Source organism: Ranitomeya imitator, chromosome 1 (assembly GCF_032444005.1).
Source record: "Ranitomeya imitator isolate aRanImi1 chromosome 1, aRanImi1.pri, whole genome shotgun sequence".
In the NCBI taxonomy this organism is placed as follows: Eukaryota; Metazoa; Chordata; class Amphibia; order Anura; family Dendrobatidae; genus Ranitomeya; species Ranitomeya imitator.
In genome coordinates, this window is record NC_091282.1 from 286,001,131 (window position 1) to 286,023,057 (window position 21,927).

Here is a 21,927-nt window from a genome sequence, read left to right on the forward strand (position 1 = left end):
GGTCATTTGTTGGGGGTTTCTACTGTTTAGGTACATCAGGGGCTCTGCAAACGCAACATAACGCCCACAGACCATTCTATCAAAGTCTGCATTCCAAAATGGTGCTCCTTCCCTTACGAGCTCTGCCATGCGCCCAAACAGTGCCCCCCCCCCCACATATGGGGTATCAGCCTACTCAGCATAAATTGCACAATAAATTTTGGGGTCCAGTTTCTCCTGTTACCCTTGTGAAAGTAAAAATTTGGGGGTGAAAAGATCATTTTTGTGGAAAAAATATGATTTTTTTTATTTTCATGGCTCTACATTATAAACTTCTGTGAAGCAGTTGGGGGTTTATAGTGCTCACCACACATCTAGATATGCTCTTTGGGGGGGTCTAGTTTCCAAAATGGGGTCACTTTTGGGGGGGCTCTACTGTTTAGGTACATCAGAAGCTCTGCAAATGCAACATGACGCCCGCAGACCATCCCATCAAAGTCTGCATGCCAAGCGGCGCTCCTTCCCTTCCGAGCCCCGATGGGTGCCCAAACAGTGACACACCCCACCCCCCCCTCCCACATATGGGGTATCAGCATACTCAGCACAAACTGGTCAAAAGCTTTTGGGGTCCAATGTTTCCTGTTACCCTTGAGAAAATAAAAAAATGCAGGCTAAAAAAATCATTTTTGAGGGGAAAAAAAGGATTTTTTATTTTCACGGCTCTACTTTATAAATTTCTTTGAAGCACTTGGGGGTGTTTAAAGTGCTCACCACACATCTAGATAAGTTACTTAAGGGGTCTAGTTTCCAAAATGGAGTAACTTGTGGGGGGCTTCTACTGTTTAGGCACATCAGGGGCTCTTCAAAAGCGACATGGCGTCCGATCTCAATTCTAGCCAATTCTACATTGAAAAAGTAAAACGGCACTCCTTCTCTTCCAAGCTCTGCGTTGCGCCTAAACAGTGGTTTACCCCCACATATGGGGTATCGACGTACTCAGGAGAAATTGCACAACAACTTTTATGGTCTAATTTCTCCTGTTAACCTTGTCAAAATAAAAATTTGGGGGCAAGAAGATCATTTTTGTAGAAAAAAATGTGATTTTTTTTTTTTATTTTCACGGCTCTACGTTATAAACTTCTGTGAAGCACTTGGGCATTCAATGTTCTCACCACACATCTAGATAAGTTCCTTGGGGGGGGTCTAATTTCCAAAATGGGGTCATTTGTTGGGGGTTTCTACTGTTTAGGTACATCAGGGGCTCTGCAAACGCAACATAACGCCCGCAGACCATTCTATCAAAGTCTGCATTCCAAAATGGTGCTCCTTCCCTTACGAGCTCTGCCATGCGCCCAAACAGTGCCCCCCCCCCCCCCCCCACATATGGGGTATCAGCCTACTCAGCATAAATTGCACAATAAATTTTGGGGTCCAGTTTCTCCTGTTACCCTTGTGAAAGTAAAAATTTGGGGGTGAAAAGATCATTTTTGTGGAAAAAATATGATTTTTTTTATTTTCATGGCTCTACATTATAAACTTCTGTGAAGCAGTTGGGGGTTTATAGTGCTCACCACACATCTAGATATGCTCTTTGGGGGGGTCTAGTTTCCAAAATGGGGTCACTTTTGGGGGGGCTCTACTGTTTAGGTACATCAGAAGCTCTGCAAATGCAACATGACGCCCGCAGACCATCCCATCAAAGTCTGCATGCCAAGCGGCGCTCCTTCCCTTCCGAGCCCCGATGGGTGCCCAAACAGTGACACACCCCACCCCCCCCTCCCACATATGGGGTATCAGCATACTCAGCACAAACTGGTCAAAAGCTTTTGGGGTCCAATGTTTCCTGTTACCCTTGAGAAAATAAAAAAATGCAGGCTAAAAAAATCATTTTTGAGGGGAAAAAAAGGATTTTTTATTTTCACGGCTCTACTTTATAAATTTCTTTGAAGCACTTGGGGGTGTTTAAAGTGCTCACCACACATCTAGATAAGTTACTTAAGGGGTCTAGTTTCCAAAATGGAGTAACTTGTGGGGGGCTTCTACTGTTTAGGCACATCAGGGGCTCTTCAAAAGCGACATGGCGTCCGATCTCAATTCTAGCCAATTCTACATTGAAAAAGTAAAACGGCACTCCTTCTCTTCCAAGCTCTGCGTTGCGCCTAAACAGTGGTTTACCCCCACATATGGGGTATCGACGTACTCAGGAGAAATTGCACAACAACTTTTATGGTCTAATTTCTCCTGTTAACCTTGTCAAAATAAAAATTTGGGGGCAAGAAGATCATTTTTGTAGAAAAAATGTGATTTTTTTTTATTTATTTTCACGGCTCTACGTTATAAACTTCTGTGAAGCACCTGGGGGTTTAAAGTGCTCACCACACATCTAGATAAGTTCCTTAAGGGGTTTAGTTTCCAAAATGGTGCCAGTTGTGGGGGATTTCCACTGTTTAGGCACATCAGGGGCTCTCTAAACGTGACATGGCGTCCGATCTCAATTTCAGCCAATTCTGCATTGAAAAAGTGAAACTGCGCTCCTTCTCTTCCAAGCTCTGCGGTGCGCCCAAACAGTGGTTTACCCCCATAGATGGGGTATCGGCATATTCAGGAGAAATTGCACAACAAAATTTATGGTTAAATTTCTGTTTTTACACTTGTGAAAATAAAAATAAATGGTTCTGAAGTAAAATGTTTGCAAAAAAAAAAGTTAAATGTTCATTTTTTCCTTCCACATTGTTTCAGTTCCTGTGAAGCACGTAAAGGGTTAATAAACTTGTTGAATGTGGTTTTTAGCACCTTGAGGGGTGCAGTTTTTATAATGGTGTCACACTTGGGTATTTTCTATCATATAGACCCCTCAAAATGACTTCAAATGTGATGTGGTCCTTAAAAAAAAAATGGTGTTGTAAAAATGAGAAATTGCTGGTCAAATTTTAACCCTTATAACTCCCTAACAAAAAAAAAAATTGTTTCCAAAATTGTGCTGATGTAAAGTAGACATGTGGGAAATGTTGTTTATTAACTATTTTTTGTGACATATCTCTCTGATTTAGGAGCATAAAAATACAAAGTTTGAAAATTGCTAAATTTTAAATTTTTTTGCCATATTTCCATTTTTTTCATAAATAATCGCAAGTAATATCGAAGAAATGTTACCACTAACATGAAGTACAATATGTCACAAAAAAAAAATCTCTGAATCAGCGTGATCCGTTAAAGCGTTCAAGAGTCATAACCTCATAAAGTGACAGTGGTCAGAATTGTAAAAATTGACTCGGTCACTAAGGGGTTAAGGCTATTATGTGGCTGTGAATTGCCATGGCAAGCATCAGGACTACACAATTATGATCTCATGGGGCCAATGGGGTTAAACATCTAGATGCTGTAGTCCCTATTGACAGCGCATCTAAGGGGTTAAACTGCCTTGGTCGCTTCCAACACTGATCTGACTGACACAGCATGGTGTCAGCTATAGTGTACAGCTGATAGCTGCTCCATTTTCACCCATCAGAGGATGCCATTCTTTTATATCACAGATCAGTAAAAGGCTGCATTTGTCGTCATATAGTTGTTATACAAGCACAACTGTTCATCATCACTCTTCGTCTATATTTTACTGCCAACTTACTGCCTAAAGTTAGATTTGGAACACATGAACAATGTCCAAAAATTTTAGTCCGTTCTCCATTTTACATGGAGATGTCATAAATTGTATTAGTTTTCAAATTAGATTTTTGACAATATCAACTTCAAGGGAACCTATCACCAGGTTTTACGGATATGAGATGCGGCCACCAACTTTCAGCCCTGATATAATGCTGTATATATGCCTCAACCCAACAAACAAGACGAGAAAAATCCCTTTTATTGCACTCACCTGTGGGGCGGTCTGGTCCTAGGGGTGTTGCTGGTCTTAGTCCAGCACTTCCCTTCTTTCCTGCGCAGGCGCACTTTTCTGCCCTGACAAGAGCAGAATAAAGTAGTGAGGTGCGCCCAAACAGTGGTTTACACCCACATATGGGGCATCAGCGTACTCGGGATAAATTGGACAACAACTTTTTGGGTCCAGTTTCTCCTGTTACCCTTGTGAAAATAAAAACTTGGGGGCTAAAAAATCTTTTTTGTGGAAAATAAATATTTTTTATTTTCACGACTCTGCATTATAAACTTCTGTGAAGCACTTGGGCATTCAAAGTTCTCACCACACATCTAGATAAGTTCCATGGGGGGTCTAGTTTCCAAAATGGGGTCATTTGTTGGGGGTTTCTACTGTTTAGGTACATCAGGGGCTCTGCAAACACAACATGACGCCCGCAGACCATTCTATCAAAGTCTGCATTCCAAAACGGCGCTCCTTCCCTTACGAGCTCTGCCATGCGCCCAAACAGTGGTCCCCCCCACATATGGTGTATCGGCCTACTCAGCATAAATTGCACAATAAATTTTGGGGTCCAGTTTCTCCTGTTACCCTTGTGAAAGTAAAAATTTGGGGGTGAAAAGATCATTTTTGTGGAAAAAATTATTTTTTTTATTTTCATGGCTCTACATTATAAACTTCTGTGAAGCAGTTGGGGGTTCATAGTGCTCACCACACATCTAGATATGCTCTTTGGGGGGGGTCTAGTTTCCAAAATGGGGTCACTTGTGGGGGGTTATACTGTTTAGGTACATCAGGAGCTCTGCAAATGCAACATGACGCCTGCAGACCATCCCATCAAAGTCTGCATGCCAAGCGGCGCTCCTTCCCTTCCGAGCCCCGATGGGTGCCCAGTGATCCCCCCCCCCCTCACATATGGGGTATCAGCACAAACTGGTCAACAGCTTTTGGGGTCCAATGTCTCCTGTTACCCTTGAGAAAATTAAAAAAAATGCAGGCTAAAAAAATCATTTTTGAGGGGGAAAAAACGATTTTTTATTTTATTTTATTTTATTTAGATTTTTGACAATATCAACTTCAAGGGAACCTATCACCAGGTTTTACGGATATGAGATGTGGCCACCAACTTTCAGCCCTGATATAATGCTGTATATATGCCTCAACCCAACAAACAAGACGAGAAAAATCCCTTTTATTACACTCACCTGTGGGGCGGTCTGGTCCTAGGGGTGTTGCTGGTATTGGTCCAGCACTTCCCTTCTTTCCTGCGCAGGCGCACTTCTCTGCCCTGACATGAACAGAATAAAGTAGTGAGGTGCGCATGCGCCGGGGCTCTTTGACCTTTCCCCCTTCCTGATTTCCTATTCTTTTGCATGTTTGTCACGCAAATGTTTCAGATCACCACACAAATATAAATATTAGACAAAGATAACACAAGTAAACACAAAATGCATTATTTAAATGAAGGTCTTTATGACTAATGGAAAAAGAAATCCAAACCTACAGTGCATGATTTAACTGACTTGTATCTGCAGGGCTGACAGGCTGTAAGCAATGCTCCTGCCTCAGGGGCTCTGCCAATGTGACATGGCACACTCAAACCAGTCCAGCAAAATCTGAACTTCAATATGGCGCCTCTTCCCTTCTGAGCTTTACACTGTACCTCAAAAGTAGTTTTTGACCACATATTGGGTATTGGTGCACTCAGGAGACATTGTACAACAAATTTTGGAGTCAATTTTCTCCTGCAATTCTTGTGAAAAATAAAACAATTGGAGTTAAAAGAAAATTTTTGTGGGGAAATATGTGTTGTGTTTTTTTAATTATTTTTAAAGCCTAATGTTATAAACTTGTGTGAAGCATTTGGGGGTTCAAGGTGTTCACCACACATCTAGATACATTCCTTGAGGGGTCTAGCATCCAAAATGGTGTCACTTGTGGGGTTTTGTCACTGTTTAGGCACATCAGGGGCTCTCCAAAATGAGACATGACAACGGCAAGCCTTTTTATCAAAGTATGTGCTCCAAAACGTCACTCCATTCTTTTCTGAGCCCTGCCTTGAACCCAAACGGTAGTTTTCCCCTACAAATGGGCTATTGTCATAAAAACACAAGACAAATCGCAGCTATTTTACCACTATCATGAAGTACAATATGTAATGAAAAACAGTCTGATTCACTGGAATCCTTTGAAGCGTTAGAGTTATTACCACATAGTAACAGTGGTCAAAATTCTATAAATTGGCCTGGTCATTAACATGCAAACCAACTTTGGGGGTAAAGGGGTTAAAAAAAATATATTGCACAATAGACAATTATAAAATGGAAAGATAATATGAATGAAGAGGATGTGCCAGATTAAATGGATATCCTGATACATCATAAATAAACCCATGGACAAGATATATGCAAAATAAAATGCAAATTGCTCTGTGCATAGAATCAGTATAATACATCTTCAAATAAATATCACTCCATGACAAAGCAATAGCGAAACGTTTGTTGGAGTGGTGTGAGGGGATTTGTGGTGTGCCATTTTGTTCAGTATATATGTATCTGCATTGGCTATAGATTAGTTGAGTGGTTATATTTTCCCATGGTGATGTGATCTGGACGTATTCTAATTACATTATTACATATTATTACACATAAAAACATAGTTTTTGAATTTCCAGAAAAATTTTAAATAACCAATAAATTTCGTTCAACTTCACAATTGTGTTCCACTTGTTGTTGATTCTTCACCAAAAATTTACATTTAGTATCTTTATGTTTGAAGCATGATATGTGGGAAAAGGTTGAAAAGTTTCAGGGGGCTGAATACTTTCGCAAGGCACTGTGTGTATATGCATATACAGTGTGTATGTATGTGTGTGTATATATATATACACATACACACACACACACAGTCATGGCCAAAAGTATTGACACCCCCTGCAATTCTATCAGATAATACTCATTTTCTTCCAGAAAATGATTGCAAACACAAATTATTTGGTATTATCGTTATTTAATCTGTCTTAAATGAAAAAACACAAAAAGAATTATCCTAAAGCCAAATTGGATATAATTCCACACCAAACATAAAAAAGGGGGTGGACAAAAGTATTGGCACTGTTCGAAAAATCATGTGATGCTTCTCTAATTTGTGTAATTAACAGCACCTGTAACTTACCTGTGGCACCTAACAGGTGTTGGCAATAACTAAATCACACTTGCAGCCAGTTGACATGGATTAAAGTTGACTCAACCTCTGTCCTGTGTCCTTGTGTGTACCACATTGAGCATGGAGAAAAGAAAAAAGACCAAAGAACTGTCTGAGGACTTGAGAAACCAAATTGTGAGGAAGCATGAGCAATCTCAAGGCTACAAGTCCATCTCCAAAGACCTGAATGTTCCTGTGTCTACCGTTTGCAGTGTCATCAAGAAGTTAAAAGCCCATGTCACTGTGGCTAATCTCCCTAGATGTGGATGGAAAAGAAGAATTGACAAGAGATTTCAACGCAAGATTGTGCGGATGTTGGATAAAGAACCTCGACTAATATCCAAACAAGTTCAAGCTGCCCTGCAGTCTGAGGCTACAACGGTGTCAACCCGTACTATTCGTCGGCGTCTGAATGAAAAGGGACTGTATGGCAGGAGACCCAGGAAGACCCCACTTCTTACCCCGAGACATAAAAAAGCCAGGCTGGAGTTTGCCAAAACTTACCTGAAAAAGCCTAAAACGTTTTGGAAGAATGTTCTCTGGTCAGATGAGACAAAAGTAGAGCTTTTTGGGCAAAGGCATCAGCATAGAGTTTACAGAAGAAAAGAAGAGGCATTCAAAGAAAAGAACACGGTCCCTACAGTCAAACATGGCAGAGGTTCCCTGACGTTTTGGGGTTGCTTTGCTGCCTCTGGCACTGGACTGCTTGACCGTGTGCATGGCATTATGAAGTCTGAAGACTACCAACAAATTTTGCAGCATAATGTAGGCCCAGTGCGAGAAAGCCGGGTCTCCCTCAGAGGTCATGGGTCTTCCAGTAGGACAATGACCCAAAACACACTTCAAAAAGCACTAGAAAATGGTTTGAGAGAAAGCACTGGAGACTTCTAAGATGGCCAGCAATGAGTCCAGACCTGAATCCCATAGAACACCTGTGGAGAGATCTAAAAATGACAGTTTGGAGAAGGCACCCTTCAAGTATCAAGGACCTGGAGCAGTTTGCCAAAGAAGAATGGTCTAAAATTCCAGCAGAGCATTGTAAGAAACTCATTGATGGTTACCGGAAGCGGTTGGTCGCAGTTATTTTGGCTAAAGGTTGTGCAACCAAGTATTAGGCTGAGGGTGCCAATACTTTTGTCTGGCCCATTTTTGGAGTTTTGTGTGAAATGATCAATGTTTTGCTTTTTGCTTCATTCTCTTTTGTATTTTTTCATTTAATACAAATTAAATGAAGATAATACCAAAGAATTTGTGATTGCAATCATTTTCAGGAAGAAACGGAGTATTATCTGACATAATTGCAAGGGTGTCAATACTTTTGGCCATGACTGTGTGTATATATATATATATATATATATATATATATATATATATATATATATATATATATATATATATATATATATATATTATATATATATTGCACAGTGCACTTCATTAGCACATGATTTAATGATCTATTTAATAATCTATTATTTTTGTTATTGATAAATGTACAGAGCACTTTTTGAATCTGCTGATAATGTATACCTTACACCATTAATTTTGTCCTTTGATCTATTTATGAAGCATTATACCTTTTATATTCATATATTGATTGCACAGAGCAATTTGCTTTTTATTTTGCATATATCTTGTCCATGGGTTTATTTATGATGTATTAGTACCGTATATACTCGAGTATAAGCCGACCCTCCTAATTTTGCCACAAAAAAACTGGGAAAACTTAATGACTCGAGTATAAGCCTAGGGTGGGAAATGCAGCAGCTACCGGTAAATGTGAAAAGTAAAAATAGATACCAAGAAAAGTAAAATTAATTGAGACATCAGTAGGTTAAGTGTTTTTGAATATCCATATTGAATCAGGAGCCCCATATAATGCTTCATAAAGTTTATGATGGGCCCCATAAGATGCTCCATATTAAAATATGCCCCATATAATCCTGCATAAAGGTTAATAATGGCCCCATAAGATGCTCCATAGACACATTTGCCCCATATAGTGCTGCACAAACGTTGATCATGGCCCCATACAGACACATGCCCCATATAATGCTGCACAAATATTATGGCACCATACAGACACTTGCCCCATACAGTGCTGCACAAATGTTATGGCCCCGTATAGTGCTGCACAAACGTTATGGCCCCATATAATGCTGCACAAACATTATGGCCCCGTACGATGCTCCATACCTACACTTGCCCCATTTGCTGTTGCTGCGATAAAAAAAATCACATACTCACCTCTCCGTCGCTCAGGCCCCCGGCACTTTCAATATTCACCTGCTCCTTGTTCCGGCGCCGCTCCATCTTCAGTGTTTCCTGCACTGACGTTCAGGCAGAGGGCGCGCACTAACCATGTCACCGCGCCCTCTGACCTGAGCGTCACTGCTGAAGACGGAGCGGCGCCGGAACGAGTAGCAGGTGAATATTGCGCAGCGCAGTGCAGCGCTTCCCTCCCCGTTATACTCACCTGCTCCTGGTGCGGTCCCTGCACGTCTGTTCCCTGGCGCCAGCAGCTTCTTCCTGTACTGAGCGGTCACCGTTACCGCTCATTACAGTAATGAATATGCGGCTCCACCTCTATGGGAGGTGGAGCCACATATTCATTACTGTAATGAGCGGTACCATGTGACCGCTCAGTACAGGAAGAAGCTTTCAGCGCCAGGGAAAAGATGTGCAGGGACCGCTCCAGGAACATGTGAGCAAAAATATACAGCCCCTGCTCCCCCTCCCCTGCTGACCCCTGGGTATGACTCGAGTATAAGCCAAGAGGGGGACTTTCAGCCCTAAAAAAGGGCTGAAAATCTCGGCTTATACACGACTATATACGATATATCCATTTAATCTGGCACATCCTCTCCCTGAATTTTTATCTTAACATTTTTTAATTGTCTATTGTGCAATATGTTTTTAATATTACCATGTTATTGATTTTGTATTAATAAAGTTATTACATTGCCTTGTTTGAATAGATTTTGTAGAATATGTATGTTTATGGTATTATTAGGCTGATAGTGTTTTTTGGTATTTCTTTTCTATATAGGTTTTCATTTCCTTTAAACATTAAAACATTTGTTTGCAGTGGTTGGTTTTTAGATTTTTTTCTTTTCTCAGTTTGAAGGCGGCTCTAGTAGAGGTTGTTAAGGTTTCTATTTGCAACCATTTTTTTATTTTGTGATTTGCTTGATAAAATCTTTGATAATATAAACAAACATAATATAAAAATGAATTGTTTCAGGCCTAATATGCTTCTTTACAGCAACAGGGTTGCCTAATGGCAGGAATGATTTGAGGAAAATGACAAATTGTTCAAAGTATTGACCTGGCTTCCAAATTCTAATCTGACCAATCATCTGTGGGATATTTTGGAAAAATAAGTCCAAACCATGGAGGCTGGCTCCTAACTTCAAGGACCTATTTGATCTGCTGCTATCATCGATACCATAGGACACCTTCAGTGGCTATTTTGGTAGCATGAAGGGAATTTGCACAATAAATGGAAGGTGGTTATGATGATGGGAGTGCTACCTACACTTGCACATATCCCTTTAATCTGTAATTAGCTGGTCTTTTTACAGCATCTTTTCTTGTAATGAAGTAGAGTGGAAAGCCTCAGTCATTATTCTGCAGAGATTTTCAGAGCGAAAATGTCTAGCATTTCTGAGATATTGGGTTGAACATTTCAATAGCTCTGCATGTAACCCCCTCCGTCTACCACTCTCCACATGGGACTCATATTGCGTTCTATTAATGTAAAATATGCTTCATAAGTACAGCCTGTCACAAGGAAAGCTTTGTGCCAGCTAGATTCAATTGGACAGCTAATTTAGGTTATAAATTGAAACACTGCCTCTTTTCCAGAATGCAAAGCAGTGGGTGGAGGTGGAGGTCTCTGAGGCTTGCAAAACAATAACATTTAGTATTAACCAGCTCCATGCCTGCTGTGATGAGATGGCAATCTACCGCTCCGCTCAATCTAATGTTTGTCACAGAAGTTGCCGTATTTCAACCTTTTTTTAAATTGAAGTAATAATTATGTTTTAGCCTTTTTTTGCCCCCTTTAAATCCCAGTTTGCCTGCTTATTATCACTTACAGAGGATAAGCTTCTGATGATGTCAGTATGGTCAGAGAATGTGGTGAATGATGGACGTGGAGCATATATCTCATGTGCCTTTGATAAAAGGAGTGCACGTCTTTATTTGTGAAGAAAATGAGTCCAGCTTAAATCCATAAAATCAAATCATTTTATTTCACAATTAAAATAGTTTTGGCAACACTAAAGTATGCCTAGGCATGATTGGGGATAAGGGGTGAAAGGAGGTTTTTATACTTGGTCATCAGACCGAGATTAAGAACGCAGCAGTCGTTCAAAATGCGCCCGGTTTCACATCCTTGCTCCCCTTACCATGCCTAGGCATAGTTTAGTGTTGCCAAATCTATTTTAATTGTGAAATAAAGGATTTTATTTTCTGGATTGAAGCAACACCAACGTCTGGCAGAGGTGAGACTCCAGGCTTCTCCACACCAGAAATTTACCGTACCTGGATTCCATCATGTGTGAGAGCTGAATTAGTTGGTTGCTTTCACATGTCTTTATCCATTATCTTGACCCACTTACATATTTGGGTTTTGTGACTTTTTAAGTGCTCGTGCACACAACCAATTTTGTAGGACAAGTGCTGTCCGTGGTTTTCACAAATAACAGTTGTACCTATGATATTCTTTGGGGCAGTGCAGTTCAGATTTTTTTTCTTATACTGAATGTTCCACCCAAAAAAATCGGAAACACGTACTATCCAAGTATCTGATCAAAATCGGCAATGCACGTCTATGGGTCAGTGAAAAAAATCGGACTGTACTCAATAACATCTGACTGTGGTCTGGTTTTCATGGACTGACTGAGGCGAACGTGGGGAAAAAATATATTTTTGTTCTCTCCACACCCAAGAAAAATTGATGCCTCTCTTATTAAAGTCTATTCAGCGTCTGGTCCTAATAATCAGACCATTTATTTCGGATGTGTGGAAAATGGTCATGTGACCCTTCCCTTTTACAAGATAGATTATATATATATATATATATATATATATATATATATATATATATATATATATATATATATATATATATACAGTACAGACCAAAAGTTTGGACACACCTTCTGATTTAAAGATTTTTCTGTATTTTCATGACTATGAAGATTGTACATTCACACGGAAGGCATCAAAACTATGAATTAACACATGTGGAATTATATATTTACCAAAAACTGTGAAACAACTGAAACTATGTCTTATATTCTAAGTTCTTCAAAGTAGCCACCTTTTGCTTTAATGACTGCTTTGCACACTCTTGGCATTCTATTGATGAGCTTCAAGAGGTAGTCACCGGGAATGGTTTTCACTTCACAGGTGTGCCCTGTCAGGTTTAATAAGTGGGATTTCTTCCCTTATAAATGGGGTTGGATCCATCATTTGTGTTGTGCAGAAGTCTGGTGGATACACAGCTGATAGTCCTACTGAATAGACTGTTAGAATTTGTATTATGGCAAGAAAAAAGCAGCTAAGTAAAGAAAAACCAGTGGCCATCATTACTTTAAGAAATGAAGGTCAGTCAGTCCAAAAAATTGGGAAAACTTTCAAAGTGTCCCCAAGTGCAGTGGCAAAAACCATCAAGCGCTACAAAGAAACTGGCTCACATGAGGACCGCTCCAGGAAAGGAAGACCAAGAGTCACCTCTGCTTCTGAGAATAAGTTTATCCAAGTCACCAGCCTCAGAAATCGCAGGTTAACAGCAGCTCAGATTAGAGACTAGGTCAATGCCACACAGAGTTCTAGCAGCAGACACATCTCAACAAGAACTGTTAAGAGGAGACTTTGTGCAGCAGGCCTTCATGGTAAAATAGCTGCTAGGAAACCACTGCTAAGAACAGGCAACAAGCAGAAGAGACTTGTTTGGGCTAAAGAACACAAGGAATGGACATTAGACCAGTGGAAATCTGTGCTTTGGTCTGATGAGTCCAAATTTGAGATCTTTGGTTCCAATCACCGTCTTTGTCTTTGTGCGACGCAGAAAAGGTGAACGGATGGACTCTACATGCCTGGTTCCCACCATGAAGCTTGGAGGAGGAGGTGTGATGGTGTGGGGGTGCTTTGCTGGAGACAGTGTTGGGAATTTATTCAAAATTGAAGGCATACTGAACCAGCATGGCTACCACAGCATCTTGCAGTGGCATTCTATTCCATCTGGTTTGTGTTTAGTTGGACCATCATTTATTTTTCAACAGGACAATGACCCCAAACACACCTCCAGGCTGTGTAAGGGCTATTTGACTAAGAAGGAGAGTGTTGGGGTGCTACGCCTGATGACCTGGCCTCCACACTCACCAGACCTGAACCAAATCAAAATGGTTTTGGGTGAGCTGGACCGCAAAGTGAAGGCAAAAGGGCCAACAAGTGCTAAGCATCTCTGGGAACTCCTTCAAGATTGTTTGAAAACCATTCCCGGTGACTACCTCTTGAAGCTCATCAAGAGAATGCCAAGAATGTGCAAAGCAGTCATCAAAACAAAAGGTGGCTACTTTGAATCTGAAGAACTTAGAATATAAGACATAATTTCAGTTGTTTCACACTTTTTTGTTAAGTATATAATTCGACATGTGTTAATTCATAGTTTTGATGCCTTCAGTGTAAATGTACAATTTTCATAGTCTTTAAATTAGAAGATGTGTCCAAACTTTTGGTCTGTACTGTGTGTATATATATATATATATATATATATATATATATATATATATATATATATATATATATATATATATATATATATATATATATACACACACACACACACACACACACACACACACACACACACACACACACACACACACACACACACACACACACACACGCACATACATAAATTGTTTGCTGCATCTCTTGCATGAATAGTCTTGACATATGCATATAATTAGTAAACGATCTGGCACTATTGGTGTAAGATATTGCGGGTGGTGTGCGCCCTGGTTTTGCAGCATATTGATATATGTATATAATTAGTAAACGATCTGGCACTATTGGTGTAAGATATTGCGGGTGGTGTGCGCCCTGGTTTTGCAGCATATTGATATATGTATATAATTAGTAAACGATCTGGCACTATTGGTGTAAGATATTGCGGGTGGTGTGCGCCCTGGTTTTGCAGCATATTGATATATGTATATAATTAGTAAAAGATCTGGCACTATTGGTGTAAGATATTGCGGGTGGTGTGCGCCCTGGTTTTGCAGCATATTGATATATGTATATAATTAGTAAAAGATCTGGCACTATTGGTGTAAGATATTGCGGGTGGTGTGCGCCCTGGTTTTGCAGCATATTGTTATATGTATATAATTAGTAAGCGATCTGGCACTATTGGTGTAAGATATTGCGGGTGGTGTGCACCCTGGTTTTGCAGCATATTGTTATATGTATATAATTAGTAAGCGATCTGGCACTATTGGTGTAAGATATTGCGGGTGGTGTGCGCCCTGGTTTTGCAGCATATTGATATATGTATATAATTAGTAAGCGATCTGGCACTATTGGTGTAAGATATTGCGGGTGGTGTGCGCCCTGGTTTTGCAGCATATTGATATATGTATATAATTAGTAAAAGATCTGGCACTATTGGTGTAAGATATTGCGGGTGGTGTGCGCCCTGGTTTTGCAGCATATTGATATATGTATATAAATAGTAAACGATCTGGCACTATTGGTGTAAGATATTGCGGGTGGTGTGCGCCCTGGTTTTGCAGCATATTGATATATGTATATAATTAGTAAACGATCTGGCACTATTGGTGTAAGATATTGCGGGTGGTGTGCGCCCTGGTTTTGCAGCATATTGATATATGTATATAATTAGTAAAGGATCTGGCACCATTGGAATAGAATATTGCGGGTGGTGTGCGCCCTGGTTTTGCAGCATACCCCCTCACTATGTCTGTGTGTACACTGCAGCACGATCATGTGCTGAACGCCAGAAGTTGCTTCCTAAATAGTGTTTTCTGCTTTTAGTCTCCCGGCTTTTATTCTGCAGGGAAGGAGAGGGAGTAAGAGGGGGAGGCGGGATAGGAGATATCTGCAGCAAATGTGTTTAAGAGCTGAAAGTATTTATTAAAAATGTCAGGAGAAAAGTGCTCCTGGCAGATTAAAGCTGTATTTGAGTTGACAGCTTTGACAGGCGAAAGTGATGGGAGGGAGGAGGAAAAGGGGCGGGGGCCATGGCTGCACATTTCCTCTAGAGCGGATTTCTGGGATCAGAAGCAGTCCTCCTGATTTAGATACGGGATGTTAATTAAAGAAGTGAGACTGGGGGTGGGGAGGGGCACAGTTCTCTGCAGGCAGATCAGTACAGGTTTTTAGCTCATTTGCAGGTAGGCGTCAGTCCCCAGATCAATAGAACGTGGTGTATACGTAATATAAAAGTTTATTCTTATTTAATATTAGCAGCTGAGCCCCCCTTCCCTTCAGGAGGTGGAAGAATGGAACATCATAAAGAGCTGTGGAGGCCAGAAGTGTTACTATGGCAACAGCTAGAACCTATCAGAGTTCTACGTAATGATGTGCTCAACTCAAGCTTGCCATGTGGGGCATTTTGATTGGTGGCAAAAATATATTATTGGGCATATCGGCCAATGAGACTTTATCATGTTATCTATGAGGAAAGCAGCGAAGTGTTCATATGACAAAATCTGCTTCTTATTTCCCCACTTGTGAAGCCAGTACTAGCCTGTTTAATCTGGTATCACTGTCATTTTCATGTAATATGATTTTTTTTCAGCAGTATATTTGACCAATTATCCACTTGAGACCTTTATGTTCCTCGCCACGTAAATAATTTGTGTGTCTTTGTCTAATTGTTCTCTTAATCTTTTGAAATGTTGCGACCCGTGTTAAAATCCATACATGACCTTGCATAATGCCTGTAAAACAAGGGGAAAAAAGGTTTTTTTCCTTTTTTTTTTTTGTTCCTTACATCTGGTTATGACCCAGCTTAAGAGCTGCCTGTGTTTTAATGGATTTTCTCCCTCGCTCAATTGAATGGATTGTCCCTCATTATCATTTAAATAGAAGCCTCAGTCCGTGTGAACATGGAAAATTTGAATGTGGTTGTAAAGCTGTGATAATGTGAAATATTCTGAAGGTGAAGGGAGGGTGTGAGGAGGAAGGAGGGAGGGAGCGGAAAGGGAAAAGAGAAGAAACCTAATGTAATTGTGGTAGATTTCAGATTTCCCTAGCACCACCCATTACATGATGGGAAAATAGACTAATAATTGTCTCCCTGGCCCTGCCAAACTGGCTGCCCTAGTTAGCTGAAGCTAACACTCTAATTGTCAAGTGCAACCCCCCCAGATGAATGAAGATGTATTCAGGGCACAGCAAGGGCTAAACATGAGTGATACCAAGAGGCAAAGATTAAATTGGCAATTATTGGCTTAGCAGGAAAGGTTGGCAGGTGCACTGTGCTCCTCTGACTCACCAGGGAAAAATCGGAAATGCAGCTGCATTATTCACCCGTATGTTGTGCTTAACATCTTCACTGCCGCAGCGGAAAGAGGTTACATTGGTTGCATATAGGGAGGGATGTCATCCTTGTGTAAAGATCGTGTCCATTTTGGGAGTGCGATTTTGCAGAAAATTGTTCCTTCATTAAGAGACAACATAATCTTTTTTGGATCCATTATTTTAGTGGTTTATCTGCAAATCCTGTTCCATCACTTACTATATCTCTCTTCTGTTAAATGTTTGCATTCACTTGCTGCAAACCAATGAATGGAAACACAAAGAATGCCGGAAATGACTCCTCTTCCTAGAGCAAGAGATGTGTCCTTTCTTCAGTTTCTAGTAAACCTGGCCGTCCATACGACTTGTTGACCAGTCACACTGAGATCTATTCAATATGAAGACGTCTTTCACTGTTGTCTGTCTTCTCCATGTAGTCAGGAAAAAGAAAGATCACGTGTATTTCCCTATAGCCGTAAATGTGGAAGGCCGATCCATGCATTGGGAGGGGGTTAACAGATTAACCGCTTTGCTATTTTTTCACAACTTGTACGGCTTTCTCTTTATTTTAAATCTGCTTTTTAGATTTGCGCGGTGTAAAAAATATATATTTTCCATTTACCAATTGGCGGTAGAACATCTTGATTATTACTGAACATGCAGCTATGTTTAACTAAAATCTGGAGATGTAGTGTATTAGAATGGTGTAGGTAGCCATTTTTATTCACTTAAGGTTAAGTTCCAATGTATTTTCCTCACCTACATTTACTTTCAGGTGTGTCTGATTTGTACTGCTCATGAAAGAACTGACAAAGAAAATTTGACTTTGGCAACTTGTCTTTGCTGACCTTGCTCTCTTTCCTCCACAGAGCTCAGCTCAGTCACTTTCTGGACGCGGCTACTCAGTAAGTGGTTCCTTTCCTTGTTTTATCAAATAGCAAGTAGACCATTTGCTATAAAGAGTAAGCGTTTTTTTTTTTTTTTTTTGCTCGTGAGCATAAATATCAAGCACACCGATCAGCTATGTAACGGGTCGTTCAAGTTCAACATGCGTACGTTTTTATGTAGTAATAATTATATGATTTTTCATAATAATGATGGCTTATGAGATCTCTCTTCTTTCCTCCTTTGGACTTTTGTATGCGAAAGATTAGCAGGTGCCAGTTTATACCGGAGGATTCATGCTCACATTTAGCAAGCAAGCAAGTTTTTGGCAAAAAAGGAAGCAATAAAAAGTCACGCGTTGTACGAAAACTTTCCATTTTTACACCATGCCCTCCAAAAGTTCATAAGTTTTATTATTACTTGGTGTGCACCAGTTGACATATTTTTTATAGTGGAATGAAAACCAAAAGTCTTGCTAAATCTGCCCCATAGTGCCTGAAATTGCTAATTCTTAGATCATAAAAGATTTGATTTGCGACAAGTGAGCAGTTTCTAACTGATTACAGACACTCGATATGGTAAACTAAACAATTAGAGCAAATTTTTAGACCTCATTCAGATATCCATGTAACATGTACATATTTTCTCTGTGATTTTCATGGATAGAATGTGTACGTCTTAAAATCTAAGGTGTAAAAATCACAGAGAGTACGTGGATGTTATTAGTATGCAATCCTTGTGCTGTCCATGATTAACATTGCAATAGATTGAAGATTTGAAATGTTATTTATTCTTTTTTTATACTTGATAGTCACTGATGACTGATGGTAAAAATGGACACTGGCCAAACATTGATGCATTTTGGATCCAAAAGATTGAAACTCAAACCATTTTTGCGTGAAAAGTCAGACATATGAATGAGGCCTTAGTATTATATTTCATGCAAATATACCTCTTAATGGTCTAATTTGTCAGGACCCAGTAGGAAAGGAAGTACTACATGTAACACTTTAGTGGAAATACATATTTGTCTCCGAGCATGTGTGATCACCTCTCACAACATCTAACTAATGGGGGCCAGGGACCCTCTTTCTAGCTATAAGTGTGGGTTCTAGGTAAGGTTGGACCCACATCTATAAGACATTTGTGGTATATCCTGTGAAACTAGAGCTGTAGTTTGAAAAAGCAGCGACATTATGGCATGACCTGATATTCTGTTTGCTGTAAAATGATGCATATAGCTTGCATAACTTTTAAGGGTTTGGACCTGTGATGTGCCTGGATTGTAAACCGTAATGATACCCAAGATTTTTTTATTATTATTATTATTAATCTGTGTTATTGCTCTTGGGATATTTACCTATGGGTTTGAGTGCTCAGAGTAGGATATAATCTGTGTTATTGCTCTTGGGATATTTACCTATGGGTTTGAGTGCTCAGAGTAGGATATAATCTGTGTTATTGCTCTTGGGATATTTACCTATGGGTTTGAGTGCTCAGAGTAGGATATAATCTGTGTTATTGCTCTTGGGATATTTACCTATGGGTTTGAGTGCTCAGAGTAGGATATAATCTGTGTTATTGCTCTTGGGATATTTACCTATGGGTTTGAGTGCTCAGAGTAGGATAGCATTTTAGGATGGATCACTAAAATGAGTGACTGCTTCTCCCGATTGTTTCACATTTTCATGGTTACAACTGACTCCTAACCAGGGCTATCTCACTCCTTTGTCCTTATGGGATTTTTCTTGCATCATACGGCAGGAATCCGCGCTCTGCTTTTCACATGGCTGATGGTGTGCTTTGCATCTAATAGGCTGCAGTTTAGAAGAAAGTCTCCAAATCAGGAACTAATGAGGAGCAAAAACTCTGAGATAGATCAAGAAATGTGAAGGAGAATAAAAGAGCCTTCCTTGGCAATTGTTCCTCCGCTTGTATATGAGGCATAAAGTAAAAACCTGTATTCCTCACCCCTCATCAGTAATACAGGACTCGCATGAGTCAGACCTTGAAGAAATAGAGAGATTGGAAAGGATAAAAGCAGGAAATAGAAAATGAGCAGCTCAACATAATGTATCCTATCACAATGGTTACAGTTCTACTTTTAGTTTAAAAAAAACTCCACAAAAATTAAGAGATCTTATTTTAGAAACTAAGGCCCAGATTTATAATTTGCGGATTTTTAGTTTAAAGTCACATTCCATTTTTGTCTGGTACTATTTGCTGTTTTTGGGCCACACTTATCAAAATGGCGGCCCCAATTCATGAATTTGGCACAGTCAAAAATTGACTTTTTTCCCCATCGTGGACTATTTTTTGGTGACTTTTGACACTAAAAGTCAAGAAAAGTACGTCTAAGTACTGGTGCATTCAAAAATACATCGTTGGGACTTAAGTAAAGTTGGGCCAAATTTTTCGACTTTTTAAAAAATTGCATATGAAGAATTAGACGAAAACAGCGGGAATTGCTGGACTCCTCCCACAAAGCTTTAAAAAACAGGCGAGCACATATAAAATAGGCATAAAAAAGCCGCAAATAGAATAATGAATTGGGTGCAAACAAAATAAAAAAGCAAAACACAAAACTAGAAAAAAAAAAAAAAATACAAACACAAAGGTAATGAATAATCTGGGAATCAGGACCCAATTCTTAATTTTTTTTTCTCCTTGTTTTGTGGTTTTGCACCAAATGCTTCAAAATGGCGCACACGCGGTTTATGAATTTGTTCAAAGTAAGTCTTTTGTTTTTCATCTCTAACCATTTTTTGCAAGTCTTTAGCTCTAAAAGTGACAGGTTTTACAAAATTGTTGTTTCAGATATGCATAAAATGACTAGGAGGGGCATACAGGAATATATGCAACATATGGTATATGCTAATTATGCAAATTCTCTTCAGAGAGGAGGCACTCTAGTGCCACCTATTGGAAGGTAGCAGTCCTACAAGTCCATGTTGACCCTTTAACGAGCCTTGTCACATGACTTGGGATAATAGCCAAACCAGAATCTCAATTTGCAGACACTGTGTTTCGGGGTGCTGCCCCTCGTCAGTGCAAAGCGGAGATCTGATTTGGCTGTGTGAGAAGCGTCTGACCAGGATCCATGAAGTATGGATTCTCCTTGCAGAAATTGACATGCTAAGCATGCCGAGATGAGGACATATGGTATATTTTTGAAAAGTAGCGATTGATGTATCCGGTGAACACATTTAGAATTCTTAAACCTCCCCACAGTGGTGCACTGAAAAAAAAATACAGGCAGACATGTAAAATAGAATAAAACCGCGCAAATAGAACGTGGGACATGAAAAAAAGTTGACAAACGCCAAAAACTCAAAAATGTTGCAAACACAGTAATGAATCAGGCACACAATACTTTCACCTGTTAGTCCAAGTGAGGTGTTATTTTAAGGGAATGGGTTGAAAATGTCAGATCATAGTTACGTCAAACATTACTTGGCAAGACGCTATATTCCCTGACTTCCTCGTAAACATGGGTGGGCTCTCAGATTTGCTGTGTACTTTTTGAATAGGGAGAAAGTAAGTGCTGGGCATGTTGAAATCTAATGTGACCAATCAGTGTTTCCTGGACAGCAGATATCTGGTGACAGGCTAGTTGGCCCATACAGTTATATGAAAAAGTTTGGGCACCCCTATTAATCTTAAGCTTAATCTTTTATAAAAATTGTTTTTTTTTTTTGCATCAGCTATTTCAGTTTCATATATCTAATAACTGTTGGACACAGTAATGTTTCTGCCTTGAAATGAGGTTTATTGTACTAACAGAAAATGTGCTTGTTGTTTTTTTATCATAATCAAAGATCAAATTCACCAAAGTCTATGCATCTGGGTAATACTCGGATCACATTCTAATACCTTCCTACCTTCCTAGCTTGAGAAATCTTCAGTTATAGCTAAAAAAAATTAATAAAATGGTAATGGTAAAAACTGACTGGCCAAATCGATGGAAATCACACCATTTTTCCTTTTTTTGCATATGAGAAAAAAACTGACGTCTGAAACAGTCTTTGTGTGAGGTTCTTGAATTCTGCTAATAAGTTCAACAAACTTATGAAGAAGACAAGTGTGGCTGTTGGCCTCCATCTGGACTCTTTTGAGAAGGTATTGGAGGATAGAATTCAGAAGTGTAGGGCTATAATGATCAATAATACACACCCACTATACAAGCTGTTCTTGAAGCAGAAGAGCACATTCAGCAGCCGTCTAATCCTACTAAGGTGTAAGAAAGAGAAATTTAGGAAATCGTTTGTACCTAGTGCTATGGGGATGTATAATAATTTCCTAAGGCTGGGTTCACATTGCGTTCAGTGACTACGTTAAACGGACTACGTTACACCGCGGCATAACGCGGTGTAACGTAGTCCGTTAACGCCGCCATTGAATGCAATGTCGGACGCATCGCTAGCGCA

The 21,927-nt window shown here is 39.7% G+C and overlaps 1 protein-coding gene across 17 annotated transcripts in view; it reads left to right on the top strand.

Annotated features, from left to right (window-relative positions):
• Positions 1-21,927, top strand: part of FBRSL1 (fibrosin like 1) — an 842,282-nt gene that overhangs the window by 449,205 nt on the left and 371,150 nt on the right. For 16 of the 17 annotated variants that reach the window (XM_069756082.1, XM_069756090.1, XM_069756083.1 and 13 more), the window contains one exon: positions 17,485-17,520. The exons of the other annotated variant lie outside the window; for it this stretch is intronic. In XM_069756082.1, the coding sequence (XP_069612183.1) occupies positions 17,485-17,520 (36 nt within the window). The remainder of the gene's footprint in view (positions 1-17,484; positions 17,521-21,927) is intronic. 17 annotated transcript variants of the gene reach the window in all.